This window comes from Oryctolagus cuniculus, chromosome 3 (genome assembly GCF_964237555.1).
Source record: "Oryctolagus cuniculus chromosome 3, mOryCun1.1, whole genome shotgun sequence".
In the NCBI taxonomy this organism is placed as follows: Eukaryota; Metazoa; Chordata; class Mammalia; order Lagomorpha; family Leporidae; genus Oryctolagus; species Oryctolagus cuniculus.
Window position 1 is genome coordinate 7,961,660 of NC_091434.1, and position 22,643 is coordinate 7,984,302.

Below are 22,643 nucleotides of genomic sequence, written 5' to 3' on the forward strand. Positions count from 1 at the left end.
TGTCGAGGAACAATTTACTATTGTATTCCTTTTAGTATTTTTTTTGTCTGTTTTACTTAATACCATCGGTTGAACTCTTTAATTAACACACAATTATTCTTAGGCGTTTAAAATTAACTGAAAAGTGATCCCTGTTAAATATAAGAGTGGGAATAAGAGAGGGAGAAGATGTACAATTTGGGACATGCTCAATTGGACTTGCCCCAAACGGTAGAGCTAGAAACATACCAGGAGATTCCAATTCAATCCCACCAAGGTGGCATGTACCAATGCCACCTTAGTTGTTAAAGTGATCAGTTTAAGTTCATAATTAATCAAAAAGATAGGATTAAGTGTCAAAGGGATTACATAAATAAGACCACTGTCTGCAAATAATAATTGATAGAACTAAAAAGGAAAGAATGATCCTACATGGGAAGCAGGATACACAGCAGACTCATAGAATGGCAAATGTCCTAAACAGCACTCTGGCCTCAGAATCAGCCCTTAAGGCATTCAGATCTGGCTAAAAAGCCCATGAGAGTTTCACAAGCATGGAAAGCCATGAAACTGTGGCAAAAAAAAATGACCTAAATGAAAGATCTCTGTGAGTGAGATCCCAGTGGAAAGAACAGGCCATCAAAGAAGGAGGTACCTTTCTCTGAAGGGAGGAGAGAACTTCCACTTTGACTATGACCTTGTCAAATAAGATTGGAGTTGGTGAACTCAAGAGGTTTCCATAGCCTTGGCAGCTCATGACAAGAGCTTTGGGTGATCACTGACATCATAAATAAGAGTGTCAATTGTTAAATCAACAACCGGAGTCACTGTGCACCTGCTCCCCATGCAGGATCTTTGTCCTTAATGTGTTGTACTATGCGAATTAACAGTACAAGTACTACCCAAGCAGTATGCTATACTTTGTGTGTCTTTGTGGGTGCAGTCTGTTGAAATCTTTACTTAGTATATACTAAGCTGATCTTCTGTATATAAACATAATTGAAAATGAATCATAAAGAATAATGGGATGGGAGAGGGAGTGGGAGATGGGATGGTTGCGGGTGGGAGAGAGGTTATGGGGGGAAAAGTCGTACTTTGGAAACCACCTGGACGCTGTTCCAGGCTGACGTCTCACCTTCGGCGAGTGACGCGAAGGCGTTGATGAGCCTGGCCATGTACTGGCGTACTGCCTCGCTCTTGGAGTTCAGCAGCTGCAGCACGCTCCTCTGTGGGGACAGGGGGACGGGAAAGACCGGGGGTGAGGCCAGGCAGAGGGAGCGGGTGCCTCCCACACCGTCTGCTCCTCCTCTTCTCTGGTCTCATGCGGGGTGGAACAAACAGGCTGAAGCCCAGCGTTTCATCTGTGAGTCTCCATCTCCCGTCGACGTCTGACGAGACTTGGCGAGAAGCAGCTCCTCTGTACCGAGTGGATTAACAATGCCAAGCCCTGAGAGCCAGGGCCGGCACACGGGGAGCAGGGCTGTTTGCTGTGCTGCCCAGGCTGTGTGTCCAGGTTCTGGGCGGCTCCAACACGCGCATCTGGCTCTGCCCCCTCCAGAGCCCGGCAAGCCTACAGTAAGACACACACTCAAGGACTGAGAGGGAAGCATGGGAGACCGGGCCACCGCCGCACCTCGGGGAGCCAGGGTGCGGAACGCCAGCGGGCTGAGAGGGCCCACACACTGCAAGCCGAGTCTCAGGGCGGCAGTGGGCATGGAGGCGGCGGCGAGTTCCTATCACTTTTCCTTTGAGAGGCCCGAGAGCTGGGAACACAAAGATGAAAGAGCAGGAGTTGTTGGAGTGGCAGCTGGGCCCCAGCATCCTGCTGCCCACACCTCCCCACGCAGGAAGGGGCTGTGCACTCCTGTGAGACGCAGAGGGTCTCTGTGCTGGGCCCCAGCATCCTGCTGCCCACACCTCCCCACGCAGGAGGGGGCTGTGTGTTCCTGTGAGACGCAGAGGGTCTCTGTGCTGGGCCCAGCACCCTGCTGCCCACACCTCCCCACGCAGGAAGGGGCTGTGCACTCCTGTGAGACGCAGAGGGTCTCTGTGCTGGGCCCAGCATCCTGCTGCCCACACCTCCCCACGCAGGAGGGGGCTGTGTGTTCCTGTGAGACGCAGAGGGTCTCTGTGCTGGGCCCAGAATCCTGCTGCCCACACCTCCCCACACAGGAAGGGGCTGTGCACTCCTGTGAGACGCAGAGGGTCTCTGTGCTGGGCCCAGCACCCTGCTGCCCACACCTCCCCACCCGGGAAGGGGCTGTGCGCTCCTGTGAGACGCAGAGGGTCTCTGTGCTGGGCCCAGCATCCTGCTGCCCACACTTCCCCACGCAGGAAGGGCTGTGTGCTCCTGTGAGACGCAGAGGGTCTCTGTGCTGGGGCCCAGGCACAGGCGAGCCGGCTCTGGCCCTGCGTGGAGGGGGCAGGCCTCACTGCACAACGAGCGCTCCCAGAGCACCAGCAGCAAGGCCCCTGCCCTCCGGGCGGGAGATGGCAAGATCAGGGCAAAATGAGCAAAACTAGAGACCCCGAAACCCAAGGCTCCCAGTCCACGTGCCCCGGATCCCACTCGGGTTGTCTGTGTGGACAGACCCGCCCTCACACCCGGAACTCCAATGGGCTCACAGCCCCCCTCGTGTCGATGGCGGGTTCCCCCGGACCACCCGACAGCCAGGTAAGCTTCCGACGCAGAAAACGGACAAAGTGATGGCAGGAAAGAGGCACCTCCAAGGAAATGAGACGGCGCAGGGAGAGGAAAACGAAAACTCAACAGGAGCGCGTCACCGAAGCCCTCTGAGAGAAAAGGAACTGCACTGGGCCCACGAAGTAAGAGCGCTCTGCAATCAACGCAAACGAGAACCCAGAACCCAGAGACCAGGAGACCCCCAGAGGAGAACAAAGAGAACAAACCAATAAGAGAACAGACAGCGGAGACAGGAATCCAGGGCGGGACAGGTGACCAGACCCCACGGACGGTCGGGCAGGGGGTTCTGGGCAGCAGCCGGGCGCCCGGGGCGGAGGCCACCAGTGCAGGATGCCCGGAGCTGACAAGGGCTGACAGGCTGAAGCCTGTCGTCCCCAGGTGCCCACGGCCGTTACGCCACCTTCCTTTACGCGAAGTTTTAATTGAAGTACAACACGCCTACAGACAACCGCACAGATCGTGAGCGCGCGGCTCGATGAGTTCGCACGATGTGAATGCGTGGGCAACCAGTCGCCAGGCAGGAAACAGAACAGGACCACAGCCCCAGAGACCCTGCCGGGACCCCTCCCAGACCCAGGGTAACATTGTCACCGCAGATCAGAGTCTTCAACTAAATGAAATCATGCATTATGTGTTTTTTCCTGCCTTTTCCAATAGACTTTGTGAGTCACGCATGGTCTATGTTGTGTGTTCCTTCTCATGGCTCAGTGTGAGCCATTTCACAAATATGCTACAGTACCCATTCTACTGTTGACAGAATCGAGTAACACCAATGTATTGGTTCTTTTTTTTTTTTTTTTTTTTTTTTTTTTTTAAGATTTAGCTACTGGGGACTGACATCGTGGCATAATGGGTTAAATTGCCACCTACAATGCTGCTAGCATCCCATACGGGTGCCCATTTGAGTCCCAGTTGTTCCACTTCCAATCCAGTTCCCTTCTAATGCACCTAGGAAAGCAGCAGAAGATGGCCCAAGTCCTTAGGCCCTTGCACCCATATAAAGCACCCGGATAAATCTCCTAGCTCCTGGCTTCAGCCTGGCCCAACCATGGCCACTGCAAGCCATGTGGGGAATGAACCAGTGGATGGAAGATTTCTCTCTCTCTCTCACTCTGCCTTTCAAATAAATCAAATAAATCTTAATAAATAAATATTTAGCTATTATTTATTTGAAATGCAGAGAGTGACAGAGAGAGAGGGAGAGACACAGAGAAAAAGAGAGATCTTTTATCTGTGAGTTCACTTGTCAAATGCTTACAACAGCCAGGGCTGGGCCAGGCTGAAGCCAGGAGCCCAACTCCATCTGGGTCTTCCATGTGGGTGGCAGGAACCCAGGTACTGAGCCATCATCTGCTGCCCCGTAGCTGTATTAGCAGGAAGCTGGTTTAGAAGCAGGGGAGCCAGGACTCAGACCAGGCCCTGCTGTACGGGATGCAGGCATTCCGAGTGTGGGCTGACTCCCTGCACCACAACGCCCGCCCCAGTGTTTTGGTTCTTGTAAGTAGTGCTGCCATGAACATTCTCCTATGTGTTAGGGACCATATGGACACATCTGCATTGGGCTTCTACCTGGGAGTGGCTTTGCTAGGACACAGTGTGTAGTTTTAGTCAATGTCACTAAGGTCGTGCCTCACGCAGCATATTTTTAAGCAGAGCACAAACTGTGGGGTGAGAGGAGCCCAGACTCTCAGCTGCCCTTGGAGAGCCGTGGCCACGCGCTGACCAGGGTCCAGCCCCTATTTCCCACCCTGCTGTGTGGATCAGCTGTGCACAGTCCTTTAGCCCCACAGGGGCACTCGTCTGATCAACCGCAGAGACCCAGAAGTAGCCTCGGTGAGCGTACACGGCCTTGGCATACATGCCGCCGCCGGACAAGCCATATCCGATGACCAGACGCCCTGTGCCTCCCAGGACTCTCGGGACCTTGGCTGCCCATGTCCCCAGAGGGGGCATGAACTGTGCCCAGGGAAGCTGTGTCCAACCAGGGCTCAGCCATCGTGATGAAGCCACCTCCTCCTGGGTACGGCATCTCCCCGCAGGGCGAGGTTTGTGCCTGTGACTCAGTGAACACAAACATGGGTAGGGAAACTGTAAGGAAAAGCCAGGAACGGATTCACCCAAGTGTCAGGACGTGCACACCCACATCACAGCAGCACTGCTCACGACAGGGGGCTGACCCACGAGTCCACTCACGGATGATGAGACAGGCAAGGGCCAGTGCCGTGGCACAGCGGTCAGGCCCCTGCCTGCAGCGCTGGCATCCCATCTGAGCGCTGGCTCAAGTGAGCCCCGACTGCTCCACTGCCAATCCAGCTCCTGCTAATGGCCTGGGAAAGCAGAAGAAGACGGCCTGAGCGCTTGGTACTCTGCCCCCGACGTGGGAGGCCCAGATGGAGTTCCAGGCTCCAGGCTTCAGCCCGGCCCGGGACCAGCTGTTGTGGCCATTTGGGGAATAAATCAATGGATGGAAAATCTCTCTCTCTCTAACTGTGCCTTTCAAATAAAAATAAGTAAATCATTAAAAAAAAAAAGTGGGGGGGGGGCAGCTGTGTGGTATAGCAAGTTAAGCAGCTGCCTGCAATGCCAGCATCCCATGTGGGTGCCGGCTCAAGTCCCACCTGCTCCACTTCTGATCCAGCTCCCTGCTAATGGCCTGGGAAAGGCAGCAAAAGATGGCTCAAGTCCCTGGGTCCCTGCCCCCAGGTGGGAGACCTGGCTGAAGCTCCTGGCTTCGGCCTGGCCCAGCCCTGGCTGTTGTGGACATTTGGGGGAGTGAACCAGTGGATAGAAGGTATGTCTCTTTCTTTCTCTCTTCTAATTCTTCCTTTCAAAGAAATAAAATCTTAAAGAGAGACAGAGAGAGACAAGTGAAACACGGTGCAGCCACACAATGGGATGTTAGCATCAAAAAGGAAAGAAACTGACTCAGGAATGAACGCTGCAGACAACGGGCTCAGTGAAGGCAGTCAGTCCTGTAAAGACAAACACGTGTGATTCCTCTCACACGCGGTACTAGGAGTGGTCCAAATCACAGAGACAGGAAGTCGAGGCCAACTGCCAGGGGCTGGCTGGGGGAAATGCGGAGTTACTGCCTGATGGGTACAGAGTTTCGGTTTTATAAGATGACGAGTTACTTATGGAGGTGGATGGAAGTGACGGCTGCATGTTATCACTGGATTTAGCATCACTGAACTGTACACTTACAAATGGTTAGCAGGGGGCCCGGTACTGTGACGTAGCAGGTCACAATGCACTGCCAACATCCCATGTGGATGCAGGTTCAAATCCCAGCTGCTCCACTTCTGATCCAGCTCCCTACTAATGTGTCTGGGAAAGCACAGAAGATGGCCCAAGTCCTTGGGCCTCTGCAGCCACCTGGAAGACCTGGAAGAAGCTCGGACTGGCCCAGCTCTGGCCACTGAAGCCACCTGGAGAGTGAACCAGTGGATGGAAGCTCTCTCTCTCCTTCTCTCTGTAAATAGAATGGTTAAGGGGGTACATTTTATGTTGTATGTGTTCTACTGTAATTTTTTTTTCTTTCTTGATTTGAGAGGCAGAGAGAGCACCCAACTGCTGATTCACTCCCCAAATGCCTGCAATGGCTGGGGCTGCCTCGGGCTAGAACCAGGAGTCGGGAATGCAATCCAGGTCTCCCATGGGGCGGTCACTTGAGCCATTACCACTGTACCCCAGAGTCTGCATTAGCAGAAAGCTGGAATCAGGAGCTGCAGCCAGGAACTGAACCCAGGGCACTCTGATGGAGGCCACAGGGCTCTTAACTCTAAGGTTAAATGCCCGTCCCTGTGGCTACCTTCTGACGAAAGGAAAGGGGATACGATCTAGAAGTTTCCGAGATACTAAATTTCTATTTAACTCGGGCGACAGAAAATCAGTATTTGCTTTATTACTCCTGAAACTGTCCTCTACACTCAGCTATGTGAGCGATGGTTTAGGGCTGAAACGCATGAACCCTACTTCTCAGGTTGAAGGACTTGCGTCTGCGTAGACGTGTATGCTATGCTAGACAGGTGACGTGGCCACAGTGCCGTCAGCCCCTGGCAGCCACGCGACACCAGACTCAGCTCGCGGCAGCTCTGCGCTGCGACCCCGCTGCCGTCTCCCTGCAGAGAACAGCGATTCTCAGGGCCCGGGCGGCCCAGCAGCACCTGCCGATCCTGGGCCCACCCCGACCTCCTGAGGGCTGCACTTTAATGAGGCTCAGCTGAGCTCCGAGCGCCTCCCAGCCAGGCGGACGAGGCAGGAGTTTCAGCTTCCCTCCTGCGAGGTCGGATGCCCTGCGGTGCTGGCGTGGGTGTGAGTGTCATGGTGACCCGGCGCCCACGTCACACGAGACAAGGAGTCTTCTCGCCCGCCAGAGTCCCAGACACCCTGTGAGGACTCCGGCTCAAAAATAAACCACAGCACTCGATACCTTGAGGAAGAAACACACTCATAATGCCTACACAGGCCACAGCATCCCGATAAAAACCACATACGACCAATCCTAAGACGCCCTTCGTTAGAGAACACGGCGTTTTTTTTTTTAAATAAATGTAATCAAGAAAGGAAATCCCACTGCCAATTCAACTACAACACACCTGTGAGACACGCCACGCCTCGGCTGCACAGACGTTAGAATGCGGAGAAAACGCGCATCCTGCGGTCCAGGAAGTGTGGCGAGGCTCAGAATGGAATTACTCTCACCCTTAGCACAAGTCTTTCACGACAGCATGAGACTACGTGAAAGAACCAAGCGGCACCCGCGACACAGCAACGTGCGCTTCGCTCTGCAGGGTGCTGCAGGGTGCACACGAGGGTGTGACCAGCCTCATGCTCGGGTGCAGCGAAGCTTCACAGGAGCTTCAGGTGTTCAGAACATTCCGGACAGAAACTCAGCACAAGTCAAGAGATGCAGTATCCGCAATACATGCGCCAAGTTCAAGGTCCTGGTGTCCTGTGAAGTCTCGTGCCAATACAGGTAAGGGGGTGAAGAGAGACCAGGAAAACCGCAACGCGGCAACTCCTGGGGCTGGGCCAGGCCAGGCCAACCCCAGCGAGAGGGCAGGAATCATCCAACAGCCCCAGGGCTGGGCGGCTCCTTGTCCTGGCTGGGGGAGCTCCGAGGCTGAGTGGCCGTTCAGATGACCTGGCTCCCAGGCAGGGCAGAGGTCTGCAGCCAGATCCTCTCACCCCAGATGCCACTCTGTTCATACCTCTGTGGTCCAAAGCCACATACAAACGTCACGGGGAAGACCCAGCTACTGAGCCTGAGTCTGTGTCCCTCCCATGTGCAACCTGAGCCATGCTCCGTCTTCAGGGCTCATGGTAGGCAGCAGGGGGCGGGAAAGGTTTAGGAACTGGAGAGGAGAGAAACGACGCAGTTCCAGTGTGCGCGGGACTCCTCCTGGAAGCGGAGGGCAGGCCAGTGTGCGGCGTGAACGGCCGACCTCACCAGCCAAGAAGCTCGGGGCGGACGTGCGGTCACCACCGGACCTGGGCAGAGCAGCACCTGCCGAGGTCACTCCCTGGGACGCAGGGCCTGGCCGGGCTCTGGCCGTGGCTTACTGACCTGGTTGTGGCTGTGACAGTCCAGGAGGTCGTTGCTGATGTAGGCCTGCAGAACCGTCTCCCTCTGCTCACCAGGGTGGGACGTGGTCAAGCGCTGGGGAAGCAAACAGAACAGGACCCCAGTGTTAACATGGAGAAAAGGCCCCCCGGGCAGGGATGTCTGAAACGGCTGTTAAAATACGCCAGCAACTACACGTTTAACCACCAAGCGAACGGCACCCAGCTAGTTCAGCAGGAAAGCCAGAAAGCAAGAACGGACCACGGCTTTCCAGCAGGTGGTGTGGCGGGTGGGGGGGGATGCTGCGTGAGCCGTGCAGAGCGGGGAGGCAGCGCGCAGCCGGCTTGTGTGCGCTCACAGACGCCCAGAGAGGCGACGCTGGCAGGGAAGAGGCTCAGGAGTCAGCCCTGAGGACGAGCAGACTGACCCAGCGCAGGGCAAGGGGAGCGCCGAGGGGGCTGGGGCAGCGCGGCTGGCTCGGGGAGGCATAGAAACACAGGGTGTGCTGAGTGGGCCGAGTGTGGGGGGCTGTGACTGCACGTCGTGCCAGGGGATGGCGCTATACCCTGACCCACCACAGGGACAGAGAGAGCAATGCTGTGTGTGTGTGTGTGTGTGTGCACACGTGTGTGCACAGGGGGTAGCTGGCTCGAGTTGCTTGGATTCTGAAAAGCCACATCTGTTACATTGCCGTGTTAGGAAGTTATGTGATGTCCACACAGCAGGAAGAAGGCTTTCGGACGGGGAGCACGGGCAATGTGTGCATGCGTGCTTGTGCTGACCCAGCCACGTGACTGAAACGAGCACGGGTCCTTTTTCCCCCAGGGAGGCCCCCAGGGGCAGGTGCTGCTAGCTGACCCCGACAGCCACGGCTGTGCCACGGCCAAGAAGGCAGGAGGGGACCGGGCTGGAGGAGCAGAGTGCCGCCCTCTGCGGGTACACCAAGGTCAGGGCAGGGTAAGAGGACGGTGTGGGGCCAAGAACAAGATCACAAGGGCCTGTCTGGTCTTCCGGGCTCTCCCATGACCATGTCACTGTCTCACCCACCTCTGTAGGAGACTCCGCAGTGATGGGTGGGCAAAGCATGAGCAGTGAGAGATGACAGGGACACGTGAGCAGGGAAAGACGGCCAGGGAGGGGACAGCCATGGGACAGGGCTCGGCTGCCACGACAAAACCAGAGCAGGTGCCGCTGCGGGGGCATGGGGCTTCCTGCAAGCCCGGGTGTGTCCTCAGAGGACTCAAGACATCCCAGGAGTGCTGCCAAAGGCGCCATGGACATGTGAGGGCAGCTGCTGCCCTCTCAAGAAGGGGACACTGCTCCGGTGCTAAGGCTGGGCGCGCCTGGCCGTATCGCTCACTTACAGGACCTATCAGCATTGACCTTGTGGTGTCCCCGAGACCCTTTCAGGGATCTCACAATTATTTCATAATAACACTAACACACGCGTAGCCTTTCTTCATGGTGCGTCTTGCAGAGGCTGGAACGCGTGTGATGCCAGGGGCAGGTTAAGATGCCAGCTGGGGCCAGGTGGCCCACCCTGGAACACCTGGGTCTGATACTTCCAGCCAGTGCAGACCCTGGGAGGCGGCAGTGACAGCTCAGCTGTGGTCCTGCCACCCACATGGGAGACCTGGACTGAGTTCCTGGCTTCAGCCTAGCCTGACTCTGGCTATTTTGAGAATTGGGGGAACAAATAAATAAATAAATAAATATTTGTGGGGAGCAGCCCGGACTGGACTGAGTTACTGGAATTAAGACTTATTCTATGCATCTGCTCTCCCACAATATGGCGCTGGGAGAGAAGTAAACAGCTTCTGCACAGCTGCCTCCAGTTCAACTAAAACTGTAGGACTTGCTCCTGATTGGAGGAGAGCAGCGTACTCGGCGTGTGGGTAGCAGAGTTGGGATTGGCGGAAGAGGACTATAAAGGAGGAGAGAGACGGCATGCACCAGGAACATCTATGGGGAACATCTAAGGGAACCCGTGCAGCCCCCGAGAAAGCCGGCCGGCGGTGTGCCGCTCCCCTGCGGAAGTGGGGAATGTGGCCAGGGGGAACTGCCCTTCCACGGAGGTGGAAGGGATAGTAGCCAACCCGGGAAGAACCAGCAGCAAACCCGGGGAGGGCCGAGCAGACGAAAGAACAGCGCAGGGTCTTGTGTCGTTCCTCCACGAAGACGGGGAGCGACAATATTATTTTAAAAGTACAATACTGGGGGGGGTAAATTGAATGCAAAAAAAGATATGAAAATCCAGTTGCCCTGTTAAGTCAGATAATAAAGAAATTTGAAAAAACAAACAAACAAACAAACAGCAAACAATGCCTTTTTTCTCACTTATTTGAAAAATAGTTTGGGGGGCTGGCACGGTGGTGTAGCAGGTAAAGCCGCCGCCTGCAGTGCCAGAATCCCACATGGGTGCCAGTTTGAGTCCCAGTTGCTCCACTTACAATCCAGGTCTCTGCTATGGCCTGGGAAAGCAGTAGAAGATGGCCCAAGTCCTTGGGCCCCTGCACCCACGTGGGAGACCTGGAAGAAGCTGCTGGCTCCTGGCTTCGGATCGGCGCAGTTCCGGCCGTTGTGGCCAACTGGGGAGTGAACCATCGGATGGAAGACCTCTCTCTGCCTCTCCTCTCTCTGTGTGTAACTCTGACTTTCAAATAAATAAATAAATCTTTAAAAAGAAGAAAAATAGTTTGGGGAAAAAGCTATTTTTCATTAAAAACATGTCATTATAGCCGGCGCCGCGGCTCACTAGGCTAATCCTCCGCCTAGCGGCGCCGGCACACCGGGTTCTAGTCCCGGTTGGGGCGCCGGATTCTGTCCCGGTTGCCCCTCTTCCAGGCCAGCTCTCTGCTGTGGCCCGGGAGTGCAGTGGAGGATGGCCCAGGTGCTTGGGCCCTGTACCCCATGGGAGACCAGGAAAAGCACCTGGCTCCTGGCTCCTGCCATCGGATCAGCGCGGTGCGCCGGCCGCAGCGCGCCGGCCGCGGCGGCCATTGGAGGGTGAACCAACGGCAAAAGGAAGACCTTTCTCTCTGTCTCTCTCTCTCACTGTCCACTCTGCCTGTCAAAAAAAAAAAAAAAAAAACAAAACATGTCATTACAGACACCTTACATTTCCCAGTTGTAATTTCTGACCTCTGGATCCTGGGAGATAGTCACATAAGCGACAGCTCTCTGAGGTCCTGAGTGATGCTGGGGACTGCAGAGTCTGAGGCCCGAACCGCACCAGCTGCTGCCTGAAGCTGACTGCTCTCAGGACCAGAGAGAGCAGGGCCGGACGAGGCTTTCTCTGCCCTGACGTCCGCTCTGGGTGGCTGCCCAACGACCCCTGCAGACTCCTGGAGGGGCCAGACCCTGCCTGCCACCACAGCCCCTCCCCGGGGCTGGGAGCTCAGCTCAGCACCAGGAAATGCCCAGACGGCAGGGCCAGACTCGGGGTGCAACACTGCACCCTAGTGCCCCACAGAGGCCACGGCAGCCATGACGTCACCCTGCTCCCTAGTGCCCCATGGAGGCCATGGCAGCTGCAACGTCACCCTGCGCCCTAGTGCCCCACGGAGGCCACAGCAGCTGCAACGTCACCCTGCACCCTAGTGCCCCACGGAGGCCACGGCAGCCGTGACGTCACGACAGGGAGAAAGAGGCTCAGGCCATGCTCAGAACCTGCTTTAAAAAAATAAAGTTTTAAAAAAAATTGTATTTGAGAGGCAGAGAGACAGATAAAGAGCTCTCCCACCTACCTGCTGGTGCGTTCCCCAAATGCTGGCAATGACAGGGCCAAAGCCTGAAGCCAGGTCTCTCACGTGCGTGGCAGGACCCAATTGTTTGAGCCACCACAGCTGCCTGGTAGAGGCTGCATGAGCAGGAAGCTGGAGCCGGGACTGGAACCCAGGTACCAGGACGCAGAGCCTGGATGTCCTCGGGGTTAGCCCTCTACACCTGCCTTCAACGTTAGTTCTTGGTGCCAGTGGGCAGCAGGCAGGAAGAATTTTAGTAGATGGGTTGCAAGATACAAGCAAGGCAGCCAACCAAACCAAGCAAACCAGCACGGGGCGTCTGGCTTTGGACTTGGAGGGAAAGGTACTTACCCAGCGCAGAGCCTGCAACAAGAAGGCTTTCAAGCGGTCACTCCCCCAGATCAAATCCTTCTTCAGTTTCTCATAGTCCAGGGAGGGCAGCAAAGGGACATCCTTCAGTTTCCTACCCAGCAACACAAGTTCAAAGAGAGGGAAAAAGGCAAACGGACAAGCTGAGTCCACATGAGCATCCGGCCCTCTGATCCCACGTGGCGGTGCCCAGCTGCCCGGCCCAGGCTGAGAACACCGCCAGGCTTCCCCGCACCCTGGACCACCGACACAGTGCGGCTGGCTCTGCTGGGAGGACGTCTTGTATCACCCTTTCCCCGAGCTGAGAAGCATCTGTGTGAACGGGTCAGACACCCCTGCGCTCCTCGTGGGCGAGGCTCCCCACAACAGGAGGGAAGACATCACCTTGCACCACGTCTATTCAGAATTCTGAGCAAAGCCCACAGACGTCAGCACCGGCACGCTGGAACCTGAAGCCACTGTGCCTCCCCCGCCAGAGGGGTGGGACGAGGTGAGGAGCGGAGCGGGCGGTGGGAGGAGGCGGTCGGAAGTGGCCCGGGGGACAAAACCAAAACACAGACATAGGATTCTGCATCGTGGCGCAGCCAGTTAAGCCTCTGCCTTGCGACTCTGGCACTTCACATGGACACCAGTTTGAGCCTCGGCTGCTCCGCTTCCGCTCCAGCACCCTGCTGATGCGCCTGGGAAGGCAGAAGACGGCCCAGGCGCTTGGGTCCTAGCCACCCGCGTGGGAGACCCGGATGGAGCTGAGGTCATCTGTGGAGCGAACCAGCACGTGGAAGATTCGTCTCTCCCTCTCCAATTCTGCCTTTCAAATACGTAAATTTTAACAAAAGTAGAAAAAGGACACTGCACAAGATTCACAAAGAGCTGGTTGAAGAGACTAAAGATGTAAGGTTTCTCTTGCTAGGATGCAAGACAGCCCTGGACGGCAGCACTTTGGGTAATTTAAATTTTCTTCTTCGAAGCTCCTGGTTCCTGGCTTCGGCCTAGCTCAGCCCTGGCCATTGCAGCCCTCTGGGGAGTGAAGCAGCGGACTGAAGACTCTCTCTCTAACTCTGCCTTTCAAATAAACACATACATCTTTAAAAAATAGGTTTCTCATTAGCTTTTTTAATGTTATTTTTTAAAAGACAAAATGAGATTGGCTTAGCGGGTCCAGAAGAAAGACCAGAAGAGAGGCAGCAGGTGAGATCTGGGCTCGCAGCTGGGGGATGGGGCTTCTCATGTCCCACAGCCAGCAGCGCTCACAGGCGTGGGCACATCGGTCACGCTTTTCCTGAGGCGGTGGGGGTTTAAAAATGAGGCTACCTGTAAACGTCCTGTGCAGATAACTGGTAGTATTCTTCCTAAGTATCAAGGTAATAAAGACAAAGACTGAGGAAGGATTTCTTTTTCTTTTTTTCTTTTTTTTTTTTTTTTTTTTTGACAGGCAGAGTTAGACAGTAAGAGAGAGAAAGGTCTTCCTTTTTTTTCCAGTTGGTTCACCCCCCAAGTGGCCGCTGCGTTGCGGCCGGCATGCTGTGCCAATCTGAAGCCAGGAGCCAGGTGCTTCCTCCTGGTCTCCCATGGGGTGCAGGGCCCAAGCACTTGGGCCATCCTCCACTGCACTCCTGGGCCACAGCAGAGACCTGGACTGGAAGAGGAGCAACCGGGACTAGAACCAGCGCCCCAACCAGGAATAGAACCGGGGTGCCGGCGCTGCAGGCAGACGATTAGCCTATTGAGCCGCGGTGCCGGCCAGAAGGATTTCAAATGACAGGAAACGCAGAAGACATGGCGGCTGAGTCAGCACTGATCCTCATGGGGTCCCAGGCTAGGGCAAGGGTGACCGGGACAACCGGTAAACCGTGAAGACAGCCTGTGGACTCGACGGTAGTACTGGCTCCGTGATGGCAGAACTGGCTCCAGGTTCGTTTTCTGATTCTGGTAACTCTACCGGGCTTGTGTGAAATATTAACACTGGGGAATCTAAGTGAAGAGTATAGTGGGAATTCTCTGTACTGCTTTTGCAACTCTGAAAGTATTTAACATGAAGAATTTGTCCTACACAAAACAGCTCCAGTGGCAAATCTGTGTTCGGTAACATTCTGCAGCTGGCTGCTTCTGCATTTGAACCACACACACGTGCCAGTGAGGGCAATGCTAGCAGCAGGTTGCTTACCTCGGACTTCGCGGTCCAGCCTCTCCCCACCGGCCTGCCCCTCTGCCCTCCTAACCTCCCGCATCGACTGGCCCCACTGTCCCTCTGCAGGCGGCCCTGCCTCTTGTGTCGCTGGGAACAGTGGATCAGGCTCCTGGCACTGTGCTGAGCGCCTCGTCTGTGTCAATCATTTTTAGCTTCACCACAGCCCTGCAACACAGTCACCACCACTGTTCTCATTTTACAGCTGGGAGACCGAGGCCCGGAGGAGCTACCTCACAGTCCCTGGTCGCAGAGCTGCCGGCAGAGGTGGCATGCTGGCCCCCAGCAGGGTGTGCCTGTGTGCACTATGGGACACTGCTGCCCAGGCGGCAGAAGGGAACAGAGCAGGCTCAGGGTCAGGCTCGGACAGGGCCGGGGCAGGACTGCTGAGTCTGGGGAACCGCACAGCAGCCCTGCCCAACCAAGCGGCTCCCAGGGCCGACAGGACCCAGCCTAGCCCTCTTGTGCAGGTTCAAGGTTCCCCACGTCCTTGCTGCGACAACTTGAAGTATGCATGCATCAGGCACTCGTGGGCGGCAGCCTAATTGATGCGGATACAAATGCTCAGGCATACACAAAACCATCCCGTGGCTGGGACCAGGGCATGAATGCAATGCTTTGCTGACTGCACCGTGACGGGCACACCCACTCAGGTCGGTTGGTTACCATGGCAACAAGGCACCGGTTTTTCTCCATCTGCTGCTACCTTATCAAAACAAACAGACGTAGCAGTAAAAGGTCAGTCCTGTTCAATGGCATTGTTTCTAGTTGCCGCAGTCTCCTTTAACATCAACGTGGAGATCGAGGCATGCCAGTGCACCAGGCACTAACTGGGCCGACTCCCAGTCCAGGTCACAGACAGCGCTCCCCTTAATGAGAGTAACTGAGAGCGACTACTTACACGGGTGCCAAGGAGGCCCGTAACATAGTCGAAGCCTGCGGGAAGGGGACAGAAGAAAAGAGACCACGTTAACCGTCGGCAGCATCGCGTTCTTCCTGGTCTGACGGCACATGGTCGACAGATCTGCAACGTCCTCAAGCCATCAGCATTCTCCCAGCAGAGTCATACACGGGTTCAAAAGGAGCCCAAACCAAAGCTAAAGTAATACGCTACAAGAAAAAAAAAAAAAAAAAAGTGAAATCCATGCAAGTTTTTCAGAATACGCAGTTTCCATGAATTTCTTTAAGTTCCCTCATATGCATGTGTTTCAGAATTTTTCCACCCCAAAATAAACTTATCTTTTCATTGCATTTCCCTGAACTTCTTGCAGTCCCCCTGTATAGACTGCCGCCACAGGCGGTGTTACATTAAACGTGTCAAAACACATTCGAGAGACCTAAAACCAGACGCAGTGTGCGACGTCTGTGTGGACCGACTCAACACCACTGGAAATCGGTATTTTGAGGAAATAAGGGAAATCTCAATATGGACGGGATTGGCAGTAATGATACCAAGGAATTTAATGAGAATTTTACCGAGTGTTGTGGGCCCGTGTTTTCTGTTGCCTGTCAGAGACACAGACCGAATTATCCACAGGTCAAACGACATATCTGGAATTGGCTTTAAACAACTCCAGGAGGGAAAAAAAAAAAATAGGCAGAGGAGAAGCAAGGAGCCAAGACGGAGAGCAGCCAGTAGCTGCTGGAGCTGGTGCCGGGCGCGGGAGCCACCCTGTGACCCTCCCTGCTGCTGGGGGCTTGAACGGACAGCCCCGTTCACGGCCTGTGTGCCTGCGGCCTCTCTGGACCCTGCGGCTCTGCACTAGATCCCGACGTCTCGGGCTGGACCGAGGCCCCGTGAGTGCTCATTCTGAGATTGGTCGCCAGACTCCCAGCACTGGGCCAGCTTCCCCTGCCCCCTCGGGACGTGGCAGAAGGATGCTGCCCACGTAAGATATGATGGACTTTTCTACCTGGAACCAGAAACCCTCTAGGTGCTGGATGAATCAGCAAGTAAACGGGAAGGAAGCGAGGATGGACTGGTCCTATAAGCCACCAAGCCTTTGCAGGCCATTGCTGTGAGAAGGCCGTTCTCTCTGGAAACACTCTACTCCTCCGGCGACGACAGGCACCATGCCCTGTGCACAGCTCAACACAGCCAGTCCTGGGAGTACGGCTCCCAGCCCCTCACCCTTGAGGGCTCGTGAGGAAGTCACTTTTCTAAAACCTGGACAGCCAACATCTGCTTTACTGACATTTTAAAAATGGCCAATTTGGGGTCGGTGTTATGGCATACTGGGTAAAGCTACCACCTGCATCTCCAGTTTATCCCATTTGGGTGCCGGTTTGAGTCCCAGCTGTTCCACTTCCAACCCAACTCCCTGACAATGGCCTGGGAAAATCAGCGGATGATGGCTCAAGTGCTTGGGCCCTGCCACACACGTGGGAGACCCGGATGAAGCTTCTAGCTCCTGACTTTGGCCTGGCTCAATTCTACTCACTGAGGCCATCTGGGGAGTGAACCAGCAGACGAAGATGTCTCCCTCTGTCTGTCTGTCTCTGTCTCTCCCCCCCTCTGTAACTCTTTCAAATAAATAAATGAATCTTTATAAAAGCGGCCAATGCCCTTGACTTTTGCGCTCCACTTTTCTGTGACTCCACAGCTCTCCCCTCTGTCTGCCCACCAGGGTACAGCGGCTGTCGCTAAGATACCGCCGCGTTCGCCGAGAGGATGTGGTCAAGGACATTTGCTGTTGGCCACAGGGCTGTGTCCTTTCCGTGACAACCCAGGAGCGAAACTACTCAGGTCGCAGCAGCGGAAAGAACACTGTAGCAGGAGCCTGACCTTCTGGTCTTTTAAAAAAAAATGTATTTCAACTTGCTTTAAAGTTACAAAAGTCACACACCTACTTGGAAGAGATCAGTGTTCCGGAGGGCACACCAGGACTCCAGGGGCACGGGGACAGCCAGCAGGGGGATGTGCCAGGGCTCCGGGTGAGCATCCCAGCCAGCCTCAGTGAGCATTACCTAACACAAACTGCACAACCACCCTCCCTCGCTTCCCTTTTTGCACAGGCTGCTGGGACACTCAGAGCCAAATCTCTGGCCTGCGTTTCCAGGGGAAAAGCAGCTTAAAACAGGTTTCATTTAATAATGAAATTATTATTATTATAAATTATTATTTTTAATAATAAATTATTAATTTTTTAGCCAGGGTGTCCTGTGAGATCTGAAACCACCACCTACGATATGCAGTGTGGACGGTGCTCTGGGGAGACAGGAGCGGTTCAGTCCCCTTCCTAGCACTGCCTGTGGAGGAACTTGGGGGAATCGCTTGCACTCATCTCCATCTCCACTTGCTGATTCTTCATCCTACCCGAAGACAGCTCCTGCCCGCTCCTCGCGTTACTGGGGAGATGTAACGACTGTGCGTGTGGGACTTGGCAGGAGCGTCACTCACTCAGCACACATGCACTGCACGCCTCCTCTCTGCTAGCCTTCCTGATAAGCACCAGAGGTGGAGCTGTAAACAGACAGGACCCTGGCCTCTGGAGCTCATGACATCTGAGGAAGAAAGAAAACAGAAGAGTAAACGGGTCACAAAACAAAACCCGGCAAACTCCTGTTCTTACACGGTAGGTTTTGAAGAGGAAAACCGTGCGCTGGATCCACAGTGCCCCGTGGGGGCTTGCCTGCAGAGGACGAGTCATTTGTGTTCCTTCCCAGCTCTGCCTTTGGTGACACTATGCACGCAGCTGACATCAGCCACGGGGCCAGTATGTGTACCAGGGAAAGCACTGAGGCTGCTCCTACTCTCTCCCTCACCCCACTGTCCGGGAGACCTGCTGCACACTGCTGGGTGCACACTGCAGGGACATGAACAGAGAGCAAAGAGACAGGACGCACACGGCCTCTGCATGAGGAGATGGCCTTTGATTGGGACACTCAGTTCTTCGAAGTAGATGTTCCTGGCCGGCGCCGCAGCTCACTAGGTTAATCCTCCGCCTGCGGTGCCGGCACACCGGGTTCTAGTCCCGGTCAGGGCGCCAGATTCTGTCCCAGTTGCCCCTCTTCCAGGCCAGCTCTCTGCTGTGGCCAGGGAGTGCAGTGGAGGATGGCCCAAGTGCTTGGGCCCTGCACCCCATGGGAGACCAGGAAAAGCACCTGGCTCCTACCTTCGGATCAGCGCAATGCGCCAGCCGCAGCGCGCCGGCCACAGCGGCCATTGGAGGGTGAACCAACGGCAAAAAGAAGACCTTTCTCTCTGTCTCTCTCTCTCTCACTGTCCACTATGCCTGCCAAAAAAAAAAAAAAAAAAAAAAAAAAAAAAAAAAAAAAGAAAGAAAAGAAAAGAAAAAGAAAAAAAAAAGAAGTAGATGTTCCTGGCAGAGATAGGGGCATAGCACTTCAGGCAGAGAAAAAAAAAAAAAAGAAAAAAGAAAAAAAAATAAATATTTTTTTTTAGCCAGCCTTACTATCATCTTCCTACCTTTATTTTCCTTTAAACACAATTTATTTACTTCTTCTTCTTCTTCTTTTTTTTTTTTTTTAAGATTTGCTTACTTATTGGAAAGGCAGAAGTGAGAGGAAACAGAGACAGAAAGAGACAGAGACAGAGAGAGATTTTCCAACCACTGGTTCACTCCCAAAATAGCAGCAATGGCCAGGGCTGGGCCAGACTGAAGCTGGGAGTAGGGACTCCACCCAGGTCTCCCGTGTGGGTGCAGGGGCCCAAGTACCGGGCCGTCTCCCACTGCCTTCCCAGGCGCATGAGCAGGGAGCTGGATGGGAGGTGGAGCAGCCGGGACTCGAACTGGCACTGGGATATGGGATGCCAGCACCACAAGAGAGAGCTTAATCGCTGAGCAGCGACACCAGACCCTACTTATTTTATTTTCTATTTTCAGGTTAAAATTCTTCAAAAATCTTCTTGAGAATGAGGTAGGGTACAAATTTGTTTCTAAATACTAAAAAAGGCCTCTGTTTATTCAGATTCCAACACTAATATGCAAACCCTCATAGTATGGGGCTGGCGTTGTGGACTGGGGGCAAGCCATGGTCTGCAACACCAGCATCTGGTACGGGAGCGCTGGTTCAAGTCCCAGCTGCTCCACTTCTGATCCAGCTCCCTGCTGATGCACCTGGGAAAGCAACAGAAGATGGATGACCAAAGTGCTTGGCCCCTGCCGTGAATGGAGACCTGGATGGAGCTCTGGGCTCTGGCTTCGGCCTGGCCCAGCCCCGCCATTGTGGCCGTTTGGGGAGTGGGCCAGTGCTCGTTCTGTCTCTGTGCCTTTCAAATAAAAACATAAATCTTGAAAAATGGTAATAAATGAAAGCCATGGCTCTGACCCAGGAGCTTCACCCCAGCCGGTGAGGCAGGTGGCAGGGGAGCTCCAAGGACGTGCGTCCTGACCCATCAGGCGGCCCTGGGAGACACTGGTGCCTCAACACCAGGGCCTCCAGCTGTGCTCCCTGACAAAGGACAGAGCAGCACCTGAGTGACACTGGGTCTGGGAGCCACAGCCTGGGTCTACGTACAAGGGAACACCAAACACCAAAGGAGAAATGTTCTGTTTTTCATAAAGTGGGGAAATCATGGCCTCCAACATCATGAGAATCAGAGACAAAGGAAGGGCAGGTGTTGCTACAGCTTAAGCTGTGCTTGGGACGCCTACATCCCACCTCAGAGAGCCTGGGTTCAGGTCCTCGCTCCGTTCTCCATGCAGCTTCTTGATAACGGGGCCCCTGGGAGGCAGCAGGTGACAGCTCAAGTAGTTGGGTCTCTGCCATCCATGTGGGAGAGCCAGACTGAGCTCCAGGATCCTGGCTTCAACCTGGCCCAGCCCTGGCTGTTGTAGGCATTTGGTGAGTGGACCAATGGCTGGGAGATTGCTGTCTCCCCGCCTTTCAAATAAATAAAACAAATTTTTTAAAATAACAAAAACAAAGACAGACTGGGGAAAGGTTCACGGTTAAAGCGGCTAAGGGTCCATGACAAGTTAATGCAATGCCTGACCCTAGACCCTGGGGCTGGGAGATGCTGCGAGGGCCATCACTGGCTTAGCAAAGTTGGGAAATGGATGTGGAGTAGGGTAGAGTAGAAGACCGCACTGCCGCTGGGTGTGCTGAAGTTAGTAACTGGGTGTGGAGTAGGAGGGTGCACTGCCGCTGGGTGTACTGAAGTTAGTGACTGGGTGTGGAGGAGGAGGCCATACCACCGCTGGGTGTACTGAAGTTAGTAACTGGGTGTGGAGGTGGAGGCTGCACCGCCGCTGGGTGTACTGAAGTTAGTAACTGGGTGTGGAGGAGGAGGCCGCACCGCCGCTGGGTGTACTGAAGTTAGTAACTGGGTGTGGAGTAGGAGGCCGTACCACCGCTGGGTGTACTGAAGTTAGTAACTGGGTGTGGATAGGAGGCTGCACTGCCGCTGGGTGTACTGAAGTTAGTGACTGGGTGTGGAGGAGGAGGCCGCACCGCCGCTGGGTGTACTGAAGTTAGTAACTGGGTGTGGAGTAGGAGGCCGCACTGCCGCTGGGTGTACTGAAGTTAGTAACTGGGTGTGGAGGAGGAGGCCGTACCACCGCTGGGTGTACTGAAGTTAGTGACTGGGTGTGGAGGAGGAGGCCGCACCGCCGCTGGGTGTACTGAAGTTAGTAACTGGGTGTGGAGGAGGCCGCACCGCTGCTGGGTGTACTGAAGTTAGTAACTGGGTGTGGAGGAGGAGACCGCACCGCCGCTGGGTGTACTGAAGTTAGTAACTGGGTGTGGAGTAGAAGGCTGCACCGCTGCTGGGTGTACTGAAGTTAGTAACTGGGTGTGGAGGTGGAGGCCGCACTGCTGCTGGGTGTACTGAAGTTAGTAACTGGATGGCTGCACAAGAGAGGATTCTTCATCTCAAGAAATGGAGACTCACACACACTCAAGTATTCAGGAATAAACACTGTGCTATGTAAGGCTGATACTCACCTGGTTCAGAAATCAGACTGGGGGTGGGGGGAGAGGGGGAGAGGGAGAGCGGGAGAGAGCGAGAGAGGGAGAGAGGGAGAGAAGGAGAGGGAGGGAGGGAGGGAGAGAGGGAGAGGAGAGAGTAAACAAACAACAGGGTAAACACTGAATTGGTGACGCGGGAAAAGGGCATACAGGGGCCTTTGTGCTGCTCTTGACCTTCTCCGTGAGTCTGCGATGATTTCAGGGACAAATTTAACCAAACGAGCCGGGCCCAGGCCCCCACGGCTTCCAGCACAGCTGCTCTGAGAGATCCAGGCCTCCTCGTTCCCACCGCTCCCGGCTCGTGGTGCCCGCCATGGAGCAGCTGTGCTGGGCTGCACAGAAGCCGCCTCTCCCTCACCGCCACCAGGGGGCTGTCCCACAGGCACCCCCTTCCAAACAGCTTTCTCTTCCTTCTGGGAGTTTCTAAACCTCCAGGTCAGCTGAGGGCCTGCGTCGCGGCACAGTGGTGAAGCCACCGCCTGCAAAGCCGCATCCCAGATGAGCGTGTTCGATTCTGCAGCCCTGCTTCCAATTCAGCTCCCTGTTAATGCACCTGGGAAGGCACAGATCATGGCCAAGGACTAAGGTCCCTGTCCCCCATGTGGGAGACCCGGATGGAGTTCCTGACTCCTGGCTCCACCCTGGCCAGCCCTGACCCTTGTAGGTATCTGGGGAGTGAATCAATGGATAAACATTTCTCTCTCTCTGTCTCTCCATCTCTATGAGTCTCTCATACGAATAAATAAATATATATTTTTAAAGAGAGTGAGGGAGAGAGACAGAGAGATCCTCCATCCACTGATTCACTCCCACATGGCTGCAACGGCCAGGGCTGGGCCGGGCTGGAGCCTGGAGCTCCATCTGGGTCTCCCATGTGGGTGCAGGGCCCAGGCACTGGGGCCATCCTCTTCTGCTTTCCCAGGTGCATTGCAGGGAGCTGGATCAGAAGCAGAGCAGCTGGGACCCAAACTGGCACCCATATGGGATGCAGGCACTGCAGATGGCAGCTTAATCTGCTATACCACAGAGCTGGCCCCCAAAAATAAATCTTAAATAAATAAATCTTTAAAAAAAAAAAGCCCATTGATATGCAGCTTCTTGAAGGCTACTTTCACACTTCCTTTCATTTTCCTTTATAAATTAGGGGGGCGGAGCAGAGGCCCC

The 22,643-nt window shown here is 54.7% G+C and overlaps 1 protein-coding gene and 1 long non-coding RNA gene across 9 annotated transcripts in view; both read right to left on the reverse strand.

Annotated features, from left to right (window-relative positions):
• ARMC9 (armadillo repeat containing 9) overlaps window positions 1–22,643 on the reverse strand; it is a 123,883-nt gene that overhangs the window by 67,358 nt on the left and 33,882 nt on the right. For all 8 annotated transcript variants that reach the window (XM_070070074.1, XM_070070072.1, XM_070070071.1 and 5 more), the window contains 4 exons: window positions 15,448–15,482; window positions 12,344–12,455; window positions 8,253–8,345; window positions 1,115–1,205 (listed from right to left, as the gene is read on the reverse strand). In XM_070070074.1, the coding sequence (XP_069926175.1) occupies window positions 1,115–1,205; window positions 8,253–8,345; window positions 12,344–12,455; window positions 15,448–15,482 (331 nt within the window). The remainder of the gene's footprint in view (window positions 1–1,114; window positions 1,206–8,252; window positions 8,346–12,343; window positions 12,456–15,447; window positions 15,483–22,643) is intronic.
• On the reverse strand, window positions 16,274–22,635 carry LOC138848915 (uncharacterized). The gene is made up of 2 exons (XR_011387062.1): window positions 20,172–22,635; window positions 16,274–18,050 (listed from the first exon to the last, which is right to left on the reverse strand). It is a non-coding gene; the product is annotated as an uncharacterized lncRNA (long non-coding RNA).